Source organism: Micromonas commoda, chromosome 9 (assembly GCF_000090985.2).
Source record: "Micromonas commoda chromosome 9, complete sequence".
Classification (NCBI taxonomy): Eukaryota; Viridiplantae; Chlorophyta; class Mamiellophyceae; order Mamiellales; family Mamiellaceae; genus Micromonas; species Micromonas commoda.
The window spans coordinates 436,769-455,390 of NC_013046.1; the positions used below are offsets into that span (position 1 = coordinate 436,769).

At 66.4% G+C, this 18,622-nt stretch overlaps 12 protein-coding genes across 12 annotated transcripts; 6 read left to right on the plus strand and 6 right to left on the minus strand.

Annotated features, from left to right (window-relative positions):
- Positions 1 to 26: 26 nt before the first annotated feature.
- On the minus strand, positions 27 to 977 carry EIF2A (predicted protein; the record flags this gene model as incomplete). Its single annotated transcript, XM_002504500.1, has 1 exon — positions 27 to 977. The coding sequence occupies one exon, from the start codon at positions 975 to 977 to the stop codon at positions 27 to 29; it is 951 nt and encodes a 316-aa protein (XP_002504546.1).
- An 838-nt stretch (positions 978 to 1,815) lies between these two features.
- MICPUN_107421 (predicted protein) lies at positions 1,816 to 2,607 on the plus strand (the record flags this gene model as incomplete). The annotated part of the gene is made up of 2 exons (XM_002504197.1): positions 1,816 to 1,942; positions 2,159 to 2,607. The coding sequence occupies 2 exons, from the start codon at positions 1,816 to 1,818 to the stop codon at positions 2,605 to 2,607; spliced, it is 576 nt and encodes a 191-aa protein (XP_002504243.1).
- Positions 2,608 to 3,280: 673 nt separating this feature from the next.
- On the plus strand, positions 3,281 to 4,084 carry BTF3 (predicted protein; the record flags this gene model as incomplete). Its single annotated transcript, XM_002504198.1, has 2 exons — positions 3,281 to 3,348; positions 3,742 to 4,084. The coding sequence occupies 2 exons, from the start codon at positions 3,281 to 3,283 to the stop codon at positions 4,082 to 4,084; spliced, it is 411 nt and encodes a 136-aa protein (XP_002504244.1).
- A 234-nt stretch (positions 4,085 to 4,318) lies between these two features.
- Positions 4,319 to 4,729, minus strand: MICPUN_102249 (predicted protein; the record flags this gene model as incomplete). Its single annotated transcript, XM_002504501.1, has 1 exon — positions 4,319 to 4,729. The coding sequence occupies one exon, from the start codon at positions 4,727 to 4,729 to the stop codon at positions 4,319 to 4,321; it is 411 nt and encodes a 136-aa protein (XP_002504547.1).
- An 82-nt stretch (positions 4,730 to 4,811) lies between these two features.
- Positions 4,812 to 6,896, minus strand: SRP72 (type II secretory pathway family; the record flags this gene model as incomplete). The annotated part of the gene is made up of 1 exon (XM_002504502.1): positions 4,812 to 6,896. One exon carries the CDS (start codon positions 6,894 to 6,896, stop codon positions 4,812 to 4,814), a length of 2,085 nt encoding a protein of 694 aa, XP_002504548.1.
- A 177-nt stretch (positions 6,897 to 7,073) lies between these two features.
- Positions 7,074 to 8,327, plus strand: MICPUN_61241 (predicted protein; the record flags this gene model as incomplete). The annotated part of the gene is made up of 1 exon (XM_002504199.1): positions 7,074 to 8,327. The coding sequence occupies one exon, from the start codon at positions 7,074 to 7,076 to the stop codon at positions 8,325 to 8,327; it is 1,254 nt and encodes a 417-aa protein (XP_002504245.1).
- A 102-nt stretch (positions 8,328 to 8,429) lies between these two features.
- Positions 8,430 to 11,365, minus strand: MICPUN_61242 (predicted protein; the record flags this gene model as incomplete). Its single annotated transcript, XM_002504503.1, has 2 exons — positions 8,430 to 8,474; positions 8,513 to 11,365. The coding sequence occupies 2 exons, from the start codon at positions 11,363 to 11,365 to the stop codon at positions 8,430 to 8,432; spliced, it is 2,898 nt and encodes a 965-aa protein (XP_002504549.1).
- A 498-nt stretch (positions 11,366 to 11,863) lies between these two features.
- On the plus strand, positions 11,864 to 12,049 carry MICPUN_74819 (predicted protein; the record flags this gene model as incomplete). Its single annotated transcript, XM_002504200.1, has 1 exon — positions 11,864 to 12,049. A coding segment is annotated over one exon (186 nt), but the record flags the coding sequence as incomplete, so codon positions are not given.
- A 97-nt stretch (positions 12,050 to 12,146) lies between these two features.
- On the minus strand, positions 12,147 to 14,641 carry MICPUN_61244 (predicted protein; the record flags this gene model as incomplete). The annotated part of the gene is made up of 2 exons (XM_002504504.1): positions 12,147 to 14,408; positions 14,513 to 14,641. The coding sequence occupies 2 exons, from the start codon at positions 14,639 to 14,641 to the stop codon at positions 12,147 to 12,149; spliced, it is 2,391 nt and encodes a 796-aa protein (XP_002504550.1).
- Positions 14,642 to 14,710: 69 nt separating this feature from the next.
- On the minus strand, positions 14,711 to 15,562 carry MICPUN_61245 (predicted protein; the record flags this gene model as incomplete). Its single annotated transcript, XM_002504505.1, has 1 exon — positions 14,711 to 15,562. One exon carries the CDS (start codon positions 15,560 to 15,562, stop codon positions 14,711 to 14,713), a length of 852 nt encoding a protein of 283 aa, XP_002504551.1.
- Positions 15,563 to 15,566: 4 nt separating this feature from the next.
- Positions 15,567 to 17,507, plus strand: MICPUN_50528 (predicted protein; the record flags this gene model as incomplete). The annotated part of the gene is made up of 1 exon (XM_002504201.1): positions 15,567 to 17,507. The coding sequence occupies one exon, from the start codon at positions 15,567 to 15,569 to the stop codon at positions 17,505 to 17,507; it is 1,941 nt and encodes a 646-aa protein (XP_002504247.1).
- A 214-nt stretch (positions 17,508 to 17,721) lies between these two features.
- Positions 17,722 to 18,620, plus strand: MICPUN_91602 (predicted protein). Its single transcript, XM_002504202.1, has 3 exons — positions 17,722 to 17,932; positions 18,137 to 18,217; positions 18,376 to 18,620. The coding sequence occupies exons 1-3, from the start codon at positions 17,744 to 17,746 to the stop codon at positions 18,493 to 18,495; spliced, it is 390 nt and encodes a 129-aa protein (XP_002504248.1). The 5' UTR covers positions 17,722 to 17,743; the 3' UTR covers positions 18,496 to 18,620.
- Positions 18,621 to 18,622: the final 2 nt, after the last annotated feature.

Consider the following 18,622-nt stretch of genomic DNA (forward strand, 5'->3'; position numbering starts at 1 on the left):
GCCGCATCGCCGCGCGATTGAAACGATCAGACGGTGAGGCCGGTCTGCTTCTCGATGTCCACGTCGCCCATGGTTTCGTCCTCGCTGTCCGAGTCTGAGTTTTCCTCCTGCGCCTTCTGCAGCTTCTCCATCTTCTCCGCGAGGAGCCGGTCGTCGCGCTCGGACACCGCGCGCGCAGCCTCCTTCACGACGATCTTCCCGTCGCGCTTCGCGATCGCCGCCGCGCACGCCTCCACCGCCTGATCCACCAGCTTCACGCCGAAGTCCTTGTCCAAGGTTTGCGCAGAGACGACGTAGAGCGGGGAGGCGACGAGCGAGATCTTAACCTTGCACTCCTCCGTGGACACCGCCTCCGCCGCGCGCATCGCCTCCTTGATGTGCAGCACCCCGTCGTACGCGAAACACGTCAGCTCCACGTCGGCGCGAATCTTGAGCGGCTGCGGGGTCATGCGCCGGCGAATGTCCTTCACCAGCGCGTTTTTGACCTCGTCGTCGACGGCGGGCGAGCCGTCGGGCTTCTTCAGCTCGTCGAGCACCTTGTTCGGGTCGCCGACCATGTGCTTGAACGCCTCGAAGCAGTGGCCGTACTTCGCGTACAGGGGCCAGGCCATGTGCTCGTAGAGGTCGACGAGCGTCGCGGTGGTCGTCTCCGCGGTGTGGCGCATGATGGAGTGGACCATCTTGGACTTGTTGTACTTCTCCTCGCACGCGGCGACGTCCTCGGGGGAGACGCGGCGCTTGGAGAGGTCGATGTACCCCTTCTCCTTGTCCACGCGGAGCACCATCACCGGCTCGACGCGGCCCACCTTGATGAGCTTGGACACCGAGCGGATGCGTCGGCGGGTCAGTTCGGAGAGGAGGATCATCCCCTCGATGTTGTTGTACTCTAGCAGTTGGACGTACGCGCCCATCTCCGCGATGGACTTGACCTGGACCATGACGACCTCGTCCACCTCGGGAAACTTCGCCTCGTACATGCGGCACTCCTTACTCGACGTATCCTGCGGAAGCGCGGGCGCCGGGCGCAAAGGTGAGCGGGTGCGATCGCGAACGATCTGGCCTATGGCTTTTAGCCCTACGCCCTCAAGATTCGGGTTTTGGCGCGCGCGCGCGCGGCGGGTAGGAGGCGCGGGACGGCGGCGCGTTCGACGCGGAGATCCGCGCGATCGCGAGAGAAACGCCGCGCCGACGCCCGCGCCCGGGTATTCGACGGGAGGGAACGGGGATTCGGGAGGGCACGCACCATGTTGGCCGATGTGTTTTCTCCGCTTCCTCTGCTCTTTTCAGGCCGCCGTGCAAGTGGACGGGCCTTTCGCGACCGCGCAGACGCCTACCGCGCGCGCGTGTCTTCGGACAGCGAGTGTGCCTCGCCTTGACCCTCGATCCGGGTTACGCGTGACCTTGCGCGTGGGGTGTGAAGCCTCCGACGCGGGTCTGTTTGTGGCTCAGAGGCGGCCCGGTGCGCAACCCCATCGTCGCGAGAGTCGTCACAGGAGCTCGCTCGGATTTTCGACCCAGCCCCAACCGGCGGCGCCGATCTGCAGACTGTTGGCCATACTTGTATACGGGAGCTTTGAACCGTCATTTCTCCAATCAACTCACGTGCACCCGAAAAGGTTGTTGAGTCACGCGCGACGACTGACAGGAAATACTTTTTTTTTCTCGCTTGTCGGGCAATGGCGCGCCAGTCCAACGCGCGCGTGACCCAACGTCGCCGCGTCGCACATCTCGGAGTCCACCACAACCGGACTTCGTTCAACCCGCACTCGTTCTCGAGTAAAGGGTTCGCATTCCACAGACAAGATGCGTCCGCCCATGGGGGGCAGAGGCGGAGGACGGGGATTCGGCGGTCGCTCCCCCGGAGGCAGGGGCGGTTTCGGCGGCAGAGGCGGCCGAGGCGGCCGCGGCGGCTTCGATGAGGGCCCTCCCGACACCGTCATCGGTGCGTATACATCCTATGTTCGCGCTTCTCCGCGACGGACCGCGAGCGACTTCCATCCGCGCCGTCCCTCGCCGCTCGAGCCCGATACCCTCGCCCACCAATTATTGGGTTTTCCACGTGAAAAAAGCGGCGGGCGCCCCACGAGAACCCTGGCTGTGGATTATTTTCCCTCTCCCCCTCGCTGACCTCCGCGTCCCCTCCGATGCGAATCCACAGAGGTTGGCGAGTTCATCCACGCGTGCGAGGGCGAAGCCGTGTGCAAGCTCACGAACCCCAAGGTCCCTTACTTCAACGGGCCGATCTTCCTCGAGAACAAGACGCAGGTTGGCAAGGTTGAGGAGATCTTCGGCCCCATCAACGCATCCATGTTCACCATCAAGATGGCCGAGGGAGTCGTGGCGTCGAGCTACTCCAAGGGCGACAAGTTCCACATCTCGCCGGATAAGCTGCTCCCGATGGAACGCTTCCTCGGCGGCGGCGGCGGCGGCGGAGGAGGCAGGGGCGGCGGCCGGGGGGGCCGCGGCGGTAGAGGCGGCGGCAGGGGCGGCGGCCGCGGCGGCGGTCGCGGCGGCGGTCGCGGCGGCGGTCGCTTCGGCGGCGGCGGCAGGGGCGGCGGGCGTTCGTTCGGCGGCGGCGGCCGCGGGCGCGGGCGTGGCCGCGGATAAACGCGCCCCCCGGGGATGCCGCGCGTAGGTCGCGACGAACCTTTGAGGGCGCCGCCGTCGCGAGTCGTTCGGTTTCCGATCCTTGAGTTCGGTTTCCGATCCTTGATGGAACGCGTCGGCGCCTGCACCTCGCTCCGCCACGCGACGGGGCCCGACGCCCCCCATTCCCGCGAGGGACCGCGCCGTGCGCCTCCCTCGTCGTCATCCACCCTTGTAATCAATCACTCACTCACGGTATAAGCGACAGCCGCGAGTCGGGTCGCGTCGCGCCAAACCTCGCATAACCATCTTCGCCAAACCGGGAAAAAGGTTGGTTGCAATTTTCGACCATCGGCCGGACCTCGGGCTTTTCCCTTGCCGTGTTTATGAACACCGGCCCGAGGCCCTAGTCTCCCTCTTCGAACGCGCGTTTACGCCGCACGACGTCGTGCCGGCATAACACAGAGTCTTCCGACAACGGGAAGCTCGCAACCTTAGATCACTCAGGGTTTCTCAGGTGCGTCGGGTTGCCAAAACCCTGAACAAATCATCAAATCGAAGGCGGGTCGCCGTGTGGAACGGGGTGACGCCCATCGCCGGAGACTGCGCCTTCGGAGCCGACGCGACGTGCGAATCGAGACCAAGCAGACACTGACGGAACCATCGTCCCACACACACCGAACAGGTAGTCAACATGGACGTCGAGAGGCTCAAGAAGCTCGCGGGCTCTGTCCGCACCGGTGGCAAGGGTACCATGCGCAGGTGAGAAAACTCTCCCGTCGGGTTCTAGGTCTGAGTGGGATGGATAGATTTGACGCGACGGTGACGCGCGCGCGACGCGATGAGACGGACACGATCGGAGCCCTCGACCCCTCGAGCCTCTCGTGGACAAATTCTCGCTGCGGTCAAGACGCACTCGGCGCGTTTCCCCGCGTCGCGTCGCCCCGTCTCGCGCGCTCGCCGGCGGTCACCCTCCTCGAGGAAATCTCTCCCGACCGGTGCCGCCGCCCGGTACCACTGCAAAGTCAGTCTGAGAAGATGGACAGATCTGAGCACACCCGCCGTCGCCGGCGGACCGTCCACGCCGACCGCCGGCTGTTCACCGCCGAACGCTGACCATTCTTCGCCCCCTCCACTCCGTCTCGAATCGAACAGGAAGAAGAAGGCTGTGCACAAGACCACCTCCACCGACGACAAGCGCCTCCAGAACACCCTCAAGCGCCTGGGCGTCAACACCATCCCCGGCATCGAGGAGGTGAACATCTTCAAGGATGACGACGTCGTCCACTTCACCAACCCCAAGGTGCAGGCTTCCATCGCCGCCAACACCTACGTCGTCTCCGGCCCGTCCCAGACCAAGAAGCTCCAGGACATGCTCCCGGGCATCATCAACCAGCTCGGCCAGGACAACCTCGACTACCTCAAGAAGATTGCGCAGGCGTACCAGGCGGGGGGTGACGACGTGCCGGCTGTCGAGAACTTCGAGGCGGGTAAGTAAGTGCGCGAGGAGTTCGGATCTGGGGTGTTAACAACAAAAACGGGGGCGGTGACGAGGCCACGAGTGGGACCTAGTGTATCGAACGCTTGTGTAATCAAACCCGCCATAAATCAATCAAATCACTCGCAGCCTCCTCGGCACCGGCGTCTCGTCTCCCGCGGGGACGACGACTTCGTTACGAGCGCGTTAGACTCGCGATACATCACGCCGTCCGTCCAAACTCGTTCGCCCGACTCAGCTCTCGGCGGGCGCGGGACACGATTCGGGATTTCTCGCGCACTCCTCCGCCTCCTCAGCCTCCTTCAGCAACCTCCGACGCTCCTTTTCCTTCCTCGCCAGCTCCCTCTGCTCCGCGAGCTCGTCGTTGATTGCCTTACGCTGGGCGTCCCTCGCCTTCTCGTTGATGTCGTAGCCGGGGATGCCGCTGCCGAACGCGAGCGCCGCGTCGGGCGCGGATGCGGCGGCGACGACCGCGGCGAGCGTCGCAACCGAGAACGATCGCCTACCGGTGGGCCTCGCAGCGGCCGCGGGCTTATCCTCGGGCGCGGCCGCGCGGGTCGCGACGCGTCCAGCCTTGGAAGCCTCGGCGGGCTTGGTCGCCTTCGGAAATGCGACCGCGCGGTGGAGAGCGGGAGACGCGTACATCACGATCGTCGTCCGCGCGGCGGGTGCGATCGATAATGGATAACGCTGAAGTCCTTCAGCGTGCTTTGAGTTGATTTTTATTTCAACGACGGCCCTTGCCGCCTTTCTTCTTGCCCTTGCCCCCCGCCACGCTCAGCACCTTCTCCCTCATCGCCTCCGCGTCCACCTTCTTCGCGTCGCCGCCGCTGAACTCCGTCTTGCCCAGCTGGTCGATGGCCTTGGCCGAGCTGGCGCCCTGAGCGCCGCGGATGTTCACCTTCTTCCGTTTACCCTTCCACGTGGACCGCTCGCGGAGCGGGAGCCAACGCTCCGGATCGGGCGCCGGACCGGGATTGCTCGGATCGAAACCCTTCGGGTAGATCACCTTCTTCTTCCGCTTCTTCCGCGTCTTGGGTTTGTGCGCGCCGTCCCCGTCCTCGCCGCGCTTGCCCCGCTTCCCGCGCATGCGCCGCTCCAGCTCCGCGGCTCTGGCGAGCACCGACGCCGGCAAAGTCTCCTCCAGGGAATCCGCGTCGGTCGCGCCGCCCGCCGCCGCCGCGACGCGCTCGAAGAGCGCCGCGGCGTCCGCCTCGGCGCCCACCACGTCTCCGCCAAGGGCCTTCGCCAGCGCGACGCCCGCGCGAGCCGCGAGCTTGTCGTCGTCGTCGGCGGCGGCGTCGTCCATCACCGATTCGAAGATGGCCTTCGCTTCGCCATGAGCGCCGCGCGTGAGCTTGCGCTCGGCCGCCCTCAGCGCCACCTCCGCGCCCGCCGCGCCCTCCGCGCCCACCGCGCCGGATCCGTCGAGAACCGCGTCCGCGCCCGAGGCGTCCCCGGCGAGCTCGTGCAACGCGACGAGCGTAGCCGCGCCGGCGGCGGTGCCCTCCAGCTCCTTCACACCCTTGAGCGCTTCGATCGCAGCCGCGTAGTCGCCCGCGGAGGCGTGGATCTGCGCGAGCGCGAGCCTCGCGTCACGCACCGCGCCGACGTCGCCGTTCGCGCCCGACGCGATGAGGTCGGTCAGCGACTTGACAGCCTTCTCGGGCTTGCGCTCGCGCATGAACAGCGCCGCCTCGAGCATAGCCGCCTCCCTCGCTCCGTCGGCGCCGGGGAGCTTACGCAGGGTGCCCAGCGCGTCCCTGCATCGGTCCAGGTGATTCGAATGTAACAGAGCCTTGGCCCTGTTGATCACCAGCACGCGCCGTTGAGCCTCGGTCAGTTTGCCGACCAGCGCGTCGTTCAGTTTCCCATCCTTGTCGCAGAACCGCTGCGTCTGCCGCATCGCATCCGCGCCGCCCTCACCCCTCGGACCGACGAGCGCCGCGAGGTTGTTCGCCGCGATCGCCTGCGTGGCGGCGTCGGTGGACTTGATCGCCATCGCGGCCCTGTACCCTTCCGCGGCCTCTTCCTTCCTCCCGAGCATCTCCGCGACCCTGGCCCTCTGCGCGTCAATCGGCACGAGCTCATCCGCGATGGCCTCTTCGTCCAGATCCTCGTCCATCAACGTCTCCGCGCCCTGATTCTTGGCCAGGGTGAGGTAGTCGGCGGCGTCGGCGAGGTTGCCGGTCTCCAGCAGCGCGCACGCGAAGTTGAACGCCAGCTCGAACGAGTCCTTCGGGGACATCTTAAGCCTCTTGAGCGCGGCGGCGAGATCGGACCCTCGACCGGCGGCGACGAGCGCGGCGGCGAGGTTCACCGCCGTGTTGGGCGACTCGCCCACGTCGTCGGCGCGATCGCGGAACAGGGCCTCGTAAATCGTCGCGGCCTCGTCGTGCCTGCCCGCGCGGTACATGAGCTGAGCCTCGAGCTGCATGGCGCGCGTCGACTCGCGCTCATCCTGGGAGGTTTCCGTCTGCAGGATGCGAAGGGACTCGTCCACCTTACCGCACTTGTAGAGCGCGTACGCTCGCTCGAACGCGAGATCCTTCCTGAGGGCATCGTCCGCGACGTCCTTCTCGATGGTTGCCGCGCAGTCCGCGAAACGTTGAAGCTCGATGAGCGCGGTCACCCTGCAACGGATCGCGTCCGCATCGCCCGGGGAGATCTTCAGCACGTCGTCGGCGCACTTCAGAGCGCGCTTGTGCAAGCCCTGCTCGACGGCCTGGGAGAGCTTTGTGAAGAGATCTTCGAGCTGGGCGTCCACGCTGGGCTCGCCGCCGGTGTCCTTGCCGCCTCGCCACGACGACATGTCGTCTTTCGTCAGGCGCCGCGTCGTGTGAAACAGACGATCGCGCGCGCGTGGCTTAGGGTTGAAGTTTTGCAGGCCCTGTCCGACCGGAGAAAATGGTCGGCTGCAAAAGTTTACCTGTTGTTGACCTTCGAGTCGCTCGTCCTCACAGCGCCCAGCCCCCCGCCATAGGGCGGCATGGCCCCGTCCACGTCCACGAAACCCCCGGACGAGCCGCGTCGCCGTCCCAAACCCCGCGGCGGCGTGGAATCCTTCGACGAAGCCGCTTTACTCGCCGAGTTGGAGGACGACCAAGAGGGAACCCAACATGCCGAGCGAGAGGAGACGCACGAGGAGCTCGAGCGGCGGCTGATGCGCGATATCGCAGCCATGCCCGACCAGATGGCGCTGGAGGAAGCGGCGCTGATGCGGGACCTGGCGTCGATGAGGGAGGAACCCGACGAAGGGGACGTGCTGATGGCCGCGCTGTTGGCCGAGGAGGAGGCCGAACGACGCGCGAAGGAGGCAAAGGCGAGGACGCGGACATCCGCGCCGGCGTCCGCCGCCCTGAAGGTACCCGACGCGTCCGAGATCGCCGCGCTGCGCGACGCGTGCCTCCAGGAGAAGCACGAGGCCGTCAGGCTCAAGCGCGCCGGCGACATCGACGGAGCCAAGGCTGCCCTGCGCCGAGCGAAAGACATCGCCGCTCGCGCCGACGCAGCCGAGGCGACGCAGCCGGCGGCGCGCGCTTCGACGCCAAACGCCGCCTCGACGTCGTCCGCGGAGACGATCGAGGAGCTCACGCGCGCGGTGGACGCCGCGAGGCGCGAGGCCGTGGCGCGCAAACGCGCGGGGGACATGGCGGCCGCGCGGGCGGCGCTGACCGAGTCGAAGGAGCTCCGAGCCAAACTCGAAGCCGCCGTCGCCGCGGCGGAGGCGGCAAAAAACGCCGACTCGGCACCGACGGAGCCCGATTCGGCACCGCCGGAGCCGCCGCCGACCGATGTCGACGCCATGATAGCCGAGGCGATCGGCACGGTGGTCAAGATCATATCCGATGATCCCGATTCGAAGGTGACGGCTCGGAAAAAGAAATTGAACCGCGACGACGACGACGAGGCGCCGGATCGCCTCGGCCGCGAATCCGACGAGGACGAGGGCGGGGACGAGGGCGACGACGCGCTGCTGCGACGGGAGCTCGGGGACGATTACGAGGCTCAGCGGGAGCACTGGGGCGGGGACTACCGGCATCCTGAACCGACGAGCGAGCGCGAGCTGATAGCGTCGAGGGTGGAGGAACTGGAAAGATTGGTCGACTCGGAGAAGAGAACGGCGCTGGCGAGGAAGAGGGGCGGGGACCACGAGGGTGCGAGGAACGCGCTTCGGGCGATGAAGGCGGCGCAGGCGGAACTAGCGGATGCGAGCGCGATGCTCGCGGCCCTCGAGGATTAGCGGCGTCATAGCCTTTATTAGTACGCATTAGAGAAGGTATCATCCAATCATAGCCGATCGCTCGGGGATCTCGCCGGGACAATCTCCGACCTCGGCTGGACCCTATGCTGCGGCGGGGGCTGCTCGGCGCTCGTCCCCGACCCGCCGCTCGCGCCCGGGGTGCTCCCGTCCGGCGGGGTCATCACCGTCTGCGGCGACGCGCGACCGTCTCCGCCGCCGCCCTTCTCCGCCGCGGCGACGAGGTCCTCGAAGGAGTCGTCCACGTCCAACAGCGGTATGCCCATGCTGCCCCGTTTCGCGTGTTGGCCCTTGAGCTTACCCCCGTGCGTCGCGTCGCGGACGAGTTCCGCGTGTTGAATCAGCTCCTTTGACTGCGTCCGGCGCGACGCGGACTTGGGCGGTGTGGCGCGAAGATCGTCACCGGCCGAGGCATCCTTCTGAGCCTCCCAGTACTTGCCGTCCCTGACGCTGGCATCCTCCTGCTCGTCCTGCTCGTCCTGCTCGTCCTCGTCGTCGTTCTTGCCGCCGCCGTGCTCGCGCGCGGCGGCGTAGATCGCCTCGCACCACTCCCGCACGCTCCGCCCGTTGCCCTCCTGCGGCAACTCCAGGTCGATGGTCGCCAGGCCGAGCGAGGCGGCGCCGCTGGCCATGACGTTATCGTTGGGTCCCCCCTGGACGTGCTCGGGTTTCCAGAGAACAATCGAGAAACATCGGAGCGGATCGTGCGTGCCGATCTTCTTGGTCATCATCGCGCGCGCGGACGCGGCGGCGCTCATGGTGAGCGTCGTGGGCGACTTGGCCTTCATGCCCAGCCGCCATAGCTCCTTAGCCTCGGCGCGGGTCACCTGTCCCTCGGGCTCGGCGCCCAGCGTGAACGCGCCGGATCCGACGACGCATTCCTTGATCAACGCCACCGGCACGAACTGATGCAGCTTGGACGCGCGGCCCGGCGCCCTCCCCGAGCTCCACATGATCCGCTTGAGCTTTGAGTTGAACCATATTCGGTAGGTGCCCGGCGTGAATCCCGGCGACCGTTTCGTGTGGCACGTGAACACGGCCCCCTCGACCAAAGCGCGCCTCAGCTCGAACTCGCGCCTGTCGCGTTCCATCCGCAGGTCCTCCTTCGCGGCGGTGATCTTATGCTGCATGGCGTCGAGGGTTTCCCTGTGACGCAGCGCGTCCTCTCGCCTGGAGCGTTGAATTTTCGCCATCTGCAGGATATGCGCGGCTGTCTGAGCCATGTGCAGGCCACCCTCAGCTCCGTCGTCCTCGTTCTCACCTTCGCCGTCGACGCCCGGCGTCGGGGTTCGTGGCGTGCCGATCGTGGAGGTTGGCGTGGTGAGCGGGCTGTCTCTGGGCGACCAGTCATCGATCGGCTCCTCGTCGTCCTCAACGTATTTCTCCGGCCAGTCCCGGTTCCCCCTCTCGAGCTCCTTGGGAGTGAGGCTATCCTGGCGGGTCAGGCCGCGACCCTCGCCGCTCGCCTGTCGCACGATCGCCTGCCTCGCGAGCCCCCCATCGGTGGAGGCTCGCCTGCCGACGGGCTTCGAGGCGGCGTGTGTCGCCGGAGACTGTCGCCCAGCCTTCCCGCACGGACCCGCGGCGCCGAGGAGGAGCTTCACGAAACCGCCCTTGGTCCGCCTGAGAGGCAGGCTCACCTCCCGCATACCCAGCGGCCCGCCCGCGTCGCTCTTACGCTTCCCCGCCTTCATCTTCCCCACGTCCGAGGCTTCGCGGCGCAAACGGCGCACGTCGACGGCGTACGACGCCTCGCCGATGCATCGCGGCTCGCCCAGCGGCGACCAGTCCATGACGCGGACCCTTAACGGTAACGTCCGACCGTCGCCCACGCGAGCGTCCGACGGATCGCTCGGCGCGACGCCCTCGTCGTTACCGCCGCCGCCGCGCGATACCCCGACCGGCGATCCGAACCCGCCGCCGTCGCCCTTGTCCCCGTTGGAGCTTCGCCGGAGTAGGTCCTCGGTGGACGGGAGCGGGAACACGACCCGGACGTTCCACTCGGGAGACGTGGTGTTGATCCGCGTCGCCGTCCTTCGCGTGACGCCGCCGTACGTCAGCTCGCAGTACGGGTTACTGGTGCGGGACTCTTTATTCGTCGCCGGGAGCCTCTGCGCGCCCGCCACGTCCACGACCAGCGCGCCGCCGGGGCCGGACGCGGCGGCTATCGATCCGTCGAGCGATCGTAGGTACGCGTTTTCGAAATCGTAGGTGTACCTCTTCGGCTCCACGTACGAGGTGGCGAACACCTCCGCGATCTTGCCGGACACCCACTCGTGCACCCCGGGAAGGTCGCTCACCGCGAACCCCGCGGGTTTGATGGCGACGTGGATCTCGGGCTTGTTGTCGAAGGAGATGTCGACGCCGCTCACGCCCGGCGACCTGTTCGCCAGTCGGAATCCCACCAGAAGCCTTCCGGTGATGCTCAGGTCGGTGACCGACACCGGCACGGACATCCGCGGGAGGTACGGCGACGGCTTGACCCCCGCTCTCAGCACGATGAGCGAAGACACCGTCTGCCACGTGAGGTCGAACTCGAAGTGGAGGTAGTCCTCCGTCGGGTTGTACCTCGAGCAGTACATCTTGAGATCCGGAGGGACCACGCCGAAGGTGAGCTCCTCGACGGTCGCGCCGATCGTGACGCCGGCCGTGCTGGTCTCGGAAGCCCTGAGGGTCTCCTCGAGCGACTCCGTGGCGATCTGGTCGACGTACGACCCGATCACCGCTCGCCATTCGTGACGAAGCGCGTGATTGATCCACTCCAGCATCCCGGTCTCCACGGAGGTGTAAGTCGCGTCGCGTTGCCGGGCGAAGGACATGGCGCTCTTCGCGGCGCGGAGGCGTCGCGCGTACCGTCGCTGCTCTCTGCGCGCGACGAGGTAGGCGACGAAGCAAAGGGTGATGATAAAGTGCAACCACTCCTTGGCCAAGTGCCACAATTCCCTCAGACGATTCGTCAGGGCGAGATTCTCGGTGATTGCCTCCCTCACGCTCTCGAGCGTGAGGCCCAAGTCCGCCATCGCGCCCTTCGTCTCGGCGCCTTCGATCAGAGCGCACGCGCAAATACCCACGGTCGCGTTATCGTCCGGGCGTCCTCTGCTCTCCGCGCCTCTCGCGAGTGGGACGGCACCCCGCCAATTCGTCGTCAAATTTTGGCGATAACCGCTTGGCTGTTTTCACGCGCACAGCAAATAAATCACGCCTCGATTTTAGGCGCGGTCGCAAGCCACAGTGGAGGAGCGCCCTCGCGTCGACCGCGCGGGTTCGATCGAGGCACGCCGGCGATGGGCGCGGGCGCGAGCTCGCCGAGGGAATGGGCGGAGGAGGAACGCGCCCGAAGCCGGGCGAGCGCGGACCCGGTCGCCGAGGAGAAGCAGCGCAGGGAGTTTCTCGGCGCCGGTCCGAGCGGCAGGAGCGATGGTGGAGGAGGCGGCGGCGGCGGCGCGAGCGGCGACGGCGACGCCACCACCGGCGGCAGAGTTTATCGCGAGCACCAGGGCGAGCTGCTGTACGTCACCAAGAACCGCGCCAAGCCGCACAGGTGCAACGACAGGGTGGAGGACGTGATCCAGGCGATGTTCGAGGGCAACCCGTTCCTGACGGTGCCCCCGACGGTGACGCTGCTGAGACGGTGCCTGAACTCGGAAATCGGCCAGGAGCCCGAGGAGCCGTACCTGTTCCTCGATCTACCGCCGCCCGTGCGGCGAAAGGAGGACGAACCGACGCGGAAGAAGGGCTGGTTCGGTTAAGCTAGCTTGTCGAGAATAGAATCGAAACACACACCTCGTGTACCACTACGCGTCACTTGGCCCACCCCGGCTTCGCGTTGGACAGCCCGAGCGAGTCCAAAACGAAGGCGTGCTCGTACGCGCGCTCCTTGTAAAGCTGGTACCTGTCCGACGCGCTGAAGTGCCCAGCCGCCAGGTCCGTCTTGAGCAAAATCCTCGAATCCTTTGTTTCGTTAGCCGCCCTCAGCCTTGCGGCGTACTTGGCCGCTTCCCAATACGCCACGCGCGGGTCGTGAAGACCCGCGGTGATTAGCACCTCGGGTTTGGGACCTTTCTTGATGTTTTCCATTGGCCCGTAGCTCAGCATGTACTCGTAGTACTCCTCTTCATTCGGATTACCCCATTCCTCCCACTCGCCCGTGGTCAGAGGAATAGACGGGTCGCACATGCTGACAATCATGTCCACGAAAGGAACAGCCGCGACGACGCACTTGAACAGCTCCGGTCGCATGTTCACGGCGTTACCCATGAGTAACCCGCCCGCGCTTCGGCCGGAGATGGCGAGTTTTGACGTGGAGGTCCAGCCGGTGGCGACCAGATGCTCGGCGACGTCGACAAAGTCGTTGAACGTGTTCTTCTTCGTGAGGTACTTGCCCTCTTTTTCGTACCAGTGCCGGCCCATCTCGCCGCCGCCGCGTATGTGCGCCACGGCCATCACGACGCCGCGGTCCATCAGGGGCACGTCCTCCCGCGAGAACGTCGGGTCGTTGCTGACGCCGTAAGATCCGTATCCGGACAGGAGCATGGGTCCCTTTGGCGTCTTCGCGTCTTTGCGCCAAGCGATTGACACGGGAACCTTGGTCCCGTCGCGCACCGTCACCTCCATCCGCGTCGTCGCGTACCGATCCGCGTTGTACCCTCTCACCGGCGTGGGCTTCACGATCTTAGACTTGGCCGTTCGCATGTCGTACGCGTACACCGTCTTGGGCGTCGTGAGCGATTGATAGGAGAACATGACGACGTCGGTGTCGAATACCTGGTTGGCGCCCACGCACGAGAGGTTGGAGCTCGCGACCGACGTGTACACGCAGCAGTTCTGCGACGGCCAAGAGGTTTTATGCCACGACGCGATACACGCGTGCGCGTCGCCGTCGTCAATCTCCGAGTCCGCGGGGTGCTCAGTCAGGCGGAGCACCCACGCGGCGCTGAACCCGCCTTCCCGGCCCTCCAGCACGAGGAAGTCCTTAAACGCGCACATGGACTCGAGGGTCCTGCCCTCCGACCACTGGAACGGGCGCCCGTCGCCGCCGCCGACGCCGTCGCATCCTTCGCCGCCGCCGCCCGGCGCGCCCGGCACGGTCTGCCAGTGATCCTCCGACGGCAAAGTTAACCGCGCGCGGACCAGGTCAAAGTTTATCTTGCCGTCTCGGTTCGTCAGGATGAACCAGTGGTCGCCCCTGTGCTCGGGGTAATACCTGTGGCCCATGCGCCGCGGTTGCATCAGGGCGAGCGACTGATTGGCGCCAGGGCCGGCGGTGATGTCGACGTAGTGCACCTCGTTGGTCTCCGTGCTCTCCGACTCGATCAGCATGAACCGGCCCGAGCTCGTCCTGCCGAAGCCGACGTTGAACAGCTCGTCGGGTTCGTGCAGGACGCACGTGTCCGCGGATTGGTCAGTGCCGATGACGTGGCGCCAAACCTTATCCGGCCTGTGTGCGTCGTCCTGCGTGGAGTAGTACACCTCCCTGTGGCCGGTGGAGGCGTCGCAGTGGCCCCAGCTGACGCCGCCGGCGGTGCCTTTGATCACATCCGGCATGTCCTCTCCGGTGACGAGGTCCTTGAAACGCACTTCGTACGTCTCGTAGCCTGACGGATCGATGGAGTACGCGAGGATATCGTGCGACGGGTCGGGTCTAAACGCGCCCACGGAACAGTACTTGAGCGGCGCGGCGACCTCGTTGACGTCCAGCACGGTCTCCCAGTCTTTATCGTTCAGAGTCCTGACGACGATGGGGTAGGCTTTGCCTTTCACCGTTCGGACCATGTAGGTGTGGCCCTTGTCTCCCCAGGGAAACGGAACGTCGTCGTCGGTCTCCTGGATGCTTCCGACGATTTCATCGTACACCTTCTTCGCCAGCGGCTGCGCGTGCGCGAGGTGCGCCTCGGTGTACGCGTTCTCAGCCTCGAGGTGCGCGACGATCGACGGATCTTTCCGGTCGTCGTCGCGGAGCCAGAAGAGGTCGTCGTTGCGCTCGACGGGGGGGTCCATGGGCTTCGCGCCGCGGTTCTCGCCTTCGACGACGCCGAAGAGGACCTTATGCGGGACGCGCTTAGCCTGGAAAGGGATGGGGCGCCCGGGCGGATGCGTCGGTCAGCGGGAGGAGGTGGGCACCCACGGCGAGTCGATGAGGTCTCAAACGGGCGGAAGCTGGAACGCACCACGGGCGGGACCGGGGGAGACGCGGAGGCCGAGGCTGCGCGGGCGCCGCCTCTGCCGCGTCGGATGATGGCGCGCGCGGCGACCGCGGCGCCGATCGCGATGGGCGCGACCTTCACGATGTTCACCATCGCCGCGTGCGTGCCAGAGTGCTCGAGTCCGTTGTACAACCCACCTCCACTCGATACCGCTAGCTAGTGCTACCAACCTTTGTCGCTGACCACCGACCATCCCCCGCCCGACGACGACGGCGACGACGGCGCCGTCCCCGCCGCTCCGATCCCAGCGCCGCCGCCGGTGCGCACGCTCCACCCCTTCCTCGAGGACCCGCCGTGCCCTCCCCGCGCCGCGTCGACGTCCTGCCCGAGCCTGATGGCGAGCCTCGCCGCCGAGAGTCTCGGCGCCGGCCTCGGCAGCGGGATCTCGCGCTCGCCGCCGCCCTCGTCGTCGTCGTCGAGGAGGAGGCGGAGCACCGGAACCTCCATGGCGTGCTTCGTCGCCCACTCCTCATTCGTGGAGACGTCCCTCAGCTCGAGCGAGGCGCCCCTGAGCGCGGGCGCGGACGCCAGCATCGCGTCGCTGGCGAGCACCTCGTCCAGGCGCTCCTTGAGGCCGTCGCAGAGGCAGCACCCGGGCTTGGTGTACAACACGAGGCGCGCGGGTGCGTTCGTATCCGCCGACGGCGACGACGAAGCCGCGGCGGCGTCGGCGGCGCGAACGCGCGCGCGGCTCCCGCCCGACCGGCACGGTCCATGACGCGGACAACGACCGGGCCGAGGCGACGCGCGGGAGGCGCCGCCGCCGCCCGCGCGAGTCATCGACGCGGACGCGGTGCACGCGCCGCCGACCGCCGCACGACGCGGCGTCGGCGGCCGGTCGATGGCGACCGCGGCTCGATGGGCGCGGAGCATCGATGACGTCTGCGCCGTGCCTCGCGCCGGGCAGAGACTTCTGTTTGTTCGCGAGTCGACTGCTGCGTGTGGTCGACGGATAAATCTGGCCGCGGCTCGAACTTGTTGATCAATCAGCGCCTCGCACCTGGCCGTCTTCATCGCGATGTCCACCGGCGCCGACGCCCTGTCGCAGGAGCTCCGCGATGCCATCCGCGCGAAGCACCGCCTGGTGGAGAAGATGAAGGAGAGCGTCGTGGAGGCGTCCGACCGATCTACGCCCGGTCGAAACAAGATCTCGTTCGGCGCGTTCGCGTGGTGGAAGGCGGTGCTCGTGTCCGCGTTCGTAGCGCTGTGCGTCGTCGCCGTGCAGCAGGCGGCGACGAGCGACCGGGCCGCGGAGATCCGCGCGAACATCCGCGCGCGCGCGCGGCTCGCCGCGTGGGAGCACGAGGAGAAGAAGCGCTGGAGCAGCGAGCGGATGCTGCGACACTTCGGTCTCAGGCGCGCGTCGTCGCTGCGATTCACGGAGCCCGTGTACACGTTCGCGGATCTCTGGGACGCGGTGCGCGACCCGGACACGCACGTCATCACCGTCGAGGTCGCCATCGACGCGCAGACCGCGCAACCCGCCGTGCGCACCTCAACCTACGCCAAGCCCGAGAGGTTCGCCATGAGCCTCGACAAGCTCCTCACGTCCTTCGCGCGGTTCGGCAGCAACAAGGGACTCCGTTTCGTCTTCCGCGACCCTCGAGCGATCGCGCCGGCGACGCGCGCGATCGGCGAACGCGTCGACAACGGCAAGATCGCGTCGCCCGTCATCCTCGAGGCCGAGGTCGCGTCGGGGCCCGAGGGGTACCTTCCCGAGATGTCTGTCATCACCGCCGACGCGCTCGATTGGCAAGCCAAAGACGCGGGGGAGGCGCGGCCCCCGCGGTCGTACACACTCGCGCAGCTCGCCAACACCCACCCGGACGCGGAATTCGTGCCTTTCGATCCGAAGGAGCTGCTCGAGGCTGCGAAGAGGGACGTCCCTGGGGCGATCCTGTCGTTGTCCGCCGCCACTCACGTGTCGTGCGCGCTGGAACAGGCGATTCGGGTGGACTCGCGAATAGAGAAGCGGCTCATCAAGGAGCAGCTGCTCAGGGGCCTCACCAGGGTCAAGATGTTCGGCCAGAAGAGGGGCGGGATGCTGAGGGGCGCCGGGCCGGACATCCCGCCCATGTTCGTCAAGGCTGTCGCGCGGGTCAAGCAGAGCGAAGCCGCCGCCAAGGTGGCGGCGGCGCACGCGGCGGCGGTATCCGCGGCGAAAAAGGCTGCGGCGCTAGCCGGCGGCGGCGACGCGTCCGCGGACGAGGGCGACGCGTCCGCGGACGAGAGCGACGCGCCGGCCGGCGGCGATGAACGCCGCAGGCGTCTCCTGCAGCTGGACGCGGACATGAGCGCGTTCGCGGCGGAGGAGGCGGCGAAGCGCGCGGCGATGCGCGAGACCGACCTGGACCAAGTCGAGGACACGGCTGGCGACACGGCTGGCGCACACGCGGACGCCGGCGACGGGCCCAAGAGCGTGTCGGAGGAGTCGGCGCGCCACGACGTTCGCGCCCAGGCCGCGCGGCTGACGGACCAGCGCGGCTACGGCTGGCGGACTCACCGCGCCGTCGTCGATTTGGTCGACGACGCCGGTTGGGACGGCGACGTGTGGTTTCCGATGCACGCGTGCGTCATGCCCCGCACAGACCCGGGTTTCGTCCGCGCGTTGCTCGACGTGTCGTTCGGAAACGCGGCGATGATCCGCGGGCCCGCGCTGCTGACCAAGGGGCTGCGACTCTGGATCCTGGAGGAGCTCAGCGTGGCGAGGACGTTTCTGGCGGATGACTTCGTGCGCCTGCCGGAGGGGGAGCCGGTGACGGAGAAGGAAGTGTTCCTCGATCCGGTGACGGAGAATCCGGAGGCTACGTTGGAGGGTTTGATGAGCGGCGACGGGGCCGGGACGGGGACGGATCAGGCGAAGGTGGTGCGCGGCTGGAAGGAGACGCTCCAGAACCTCAAGAGCTTCACAAGCAACTATTATCACCGCAACCAGATGAAAGCGGAGGATGGAAATTAATTGAAGGTAGTGTTAGTGTTACACTGTTTGCCCATGAGAGAATGATCGGAATTAATCAAATACCGCCAAACGCTTTCAATGTCTATCACGTCCTACGTGGAATAACATGCACCCATTTGCTTTTTGGGATTGATCCGAAAAATGGGTCGGTTTGGTCCCACGCTCGAAAAATGAGTAAAACCCGTGAGAACTCGTACCCGCGACCCTCTTGCCAAGGCGCCTGTGTAGCAGCGACCATGGTGCTCAAGACGGAGGTGTGCCGCTTCAGCGGCCTCAAGATCTACCCGGGTCATGGGATGCGTCTGACCAAGACGGACTCCCAGACCTTCCTCTTCCTCAACGCCAAGTGCAAGAGGCTGTTTAACCTCCGCCTCCGCCCCGCGAAGCTCGCGTGGACCACCCAGTACCGCAAGGCGCACAAGAAGGTGCGTGCTCGGTCACGTGTTTTGGATGTGGCATAGATTCAACTCGGCGTCGCGTCGCCGGGGCGAACGCGCGGTCGTTTGCGATGCGACGGCGGCCATTCCGTCGCCCCGGCGAAGCGACGGAGATTTTTGGGACGCACTAGGGTTTTTCTTCCCGACGATCTGTCGCTGACCTTCCGCGCCCCGTCCCCGTTATCTCAACAGGACACCAACATCGTTGTCGCCCGCAAGAAGAAGCGCTCCATCAAGACCGGCAAGCGCTCGCTCGTCGGCGCTTCCCTCGAGGTACGTCCCCGCGCCCGTCAGAGCCGAGTTTCATCAAACCGGGTTTCCAAATCCGCGGGAGCACACACGCGTCCCAGTGAGGATGAAAAACAAGGATAAACACCCGGAGCCCTACGCGACGTGGATGCTGACCTCCCACCCTTCGCTCTCCGCAACAGGTGATCCAGAAGAAGCGCACCGAGAAGACCGAGGTCCGCGCCGCCGCCCGCGACGCCGCCCTCCGCGAGATCAAGGAGCGCCAGAGGAAGGCCAAGGATGCCAAGAAGGGCAAGAAGTAAGTGGAATTCTTTTCCCAACGTTTTCGGTCGCGTGGCTACGCTGCCGAGGCGGGGACTGGTTCACTGTGGAGCATTTCTAGCTAGACTGGCTTTTAATACCCAAGCCGGAGGGCCGGCTTGACCCAAA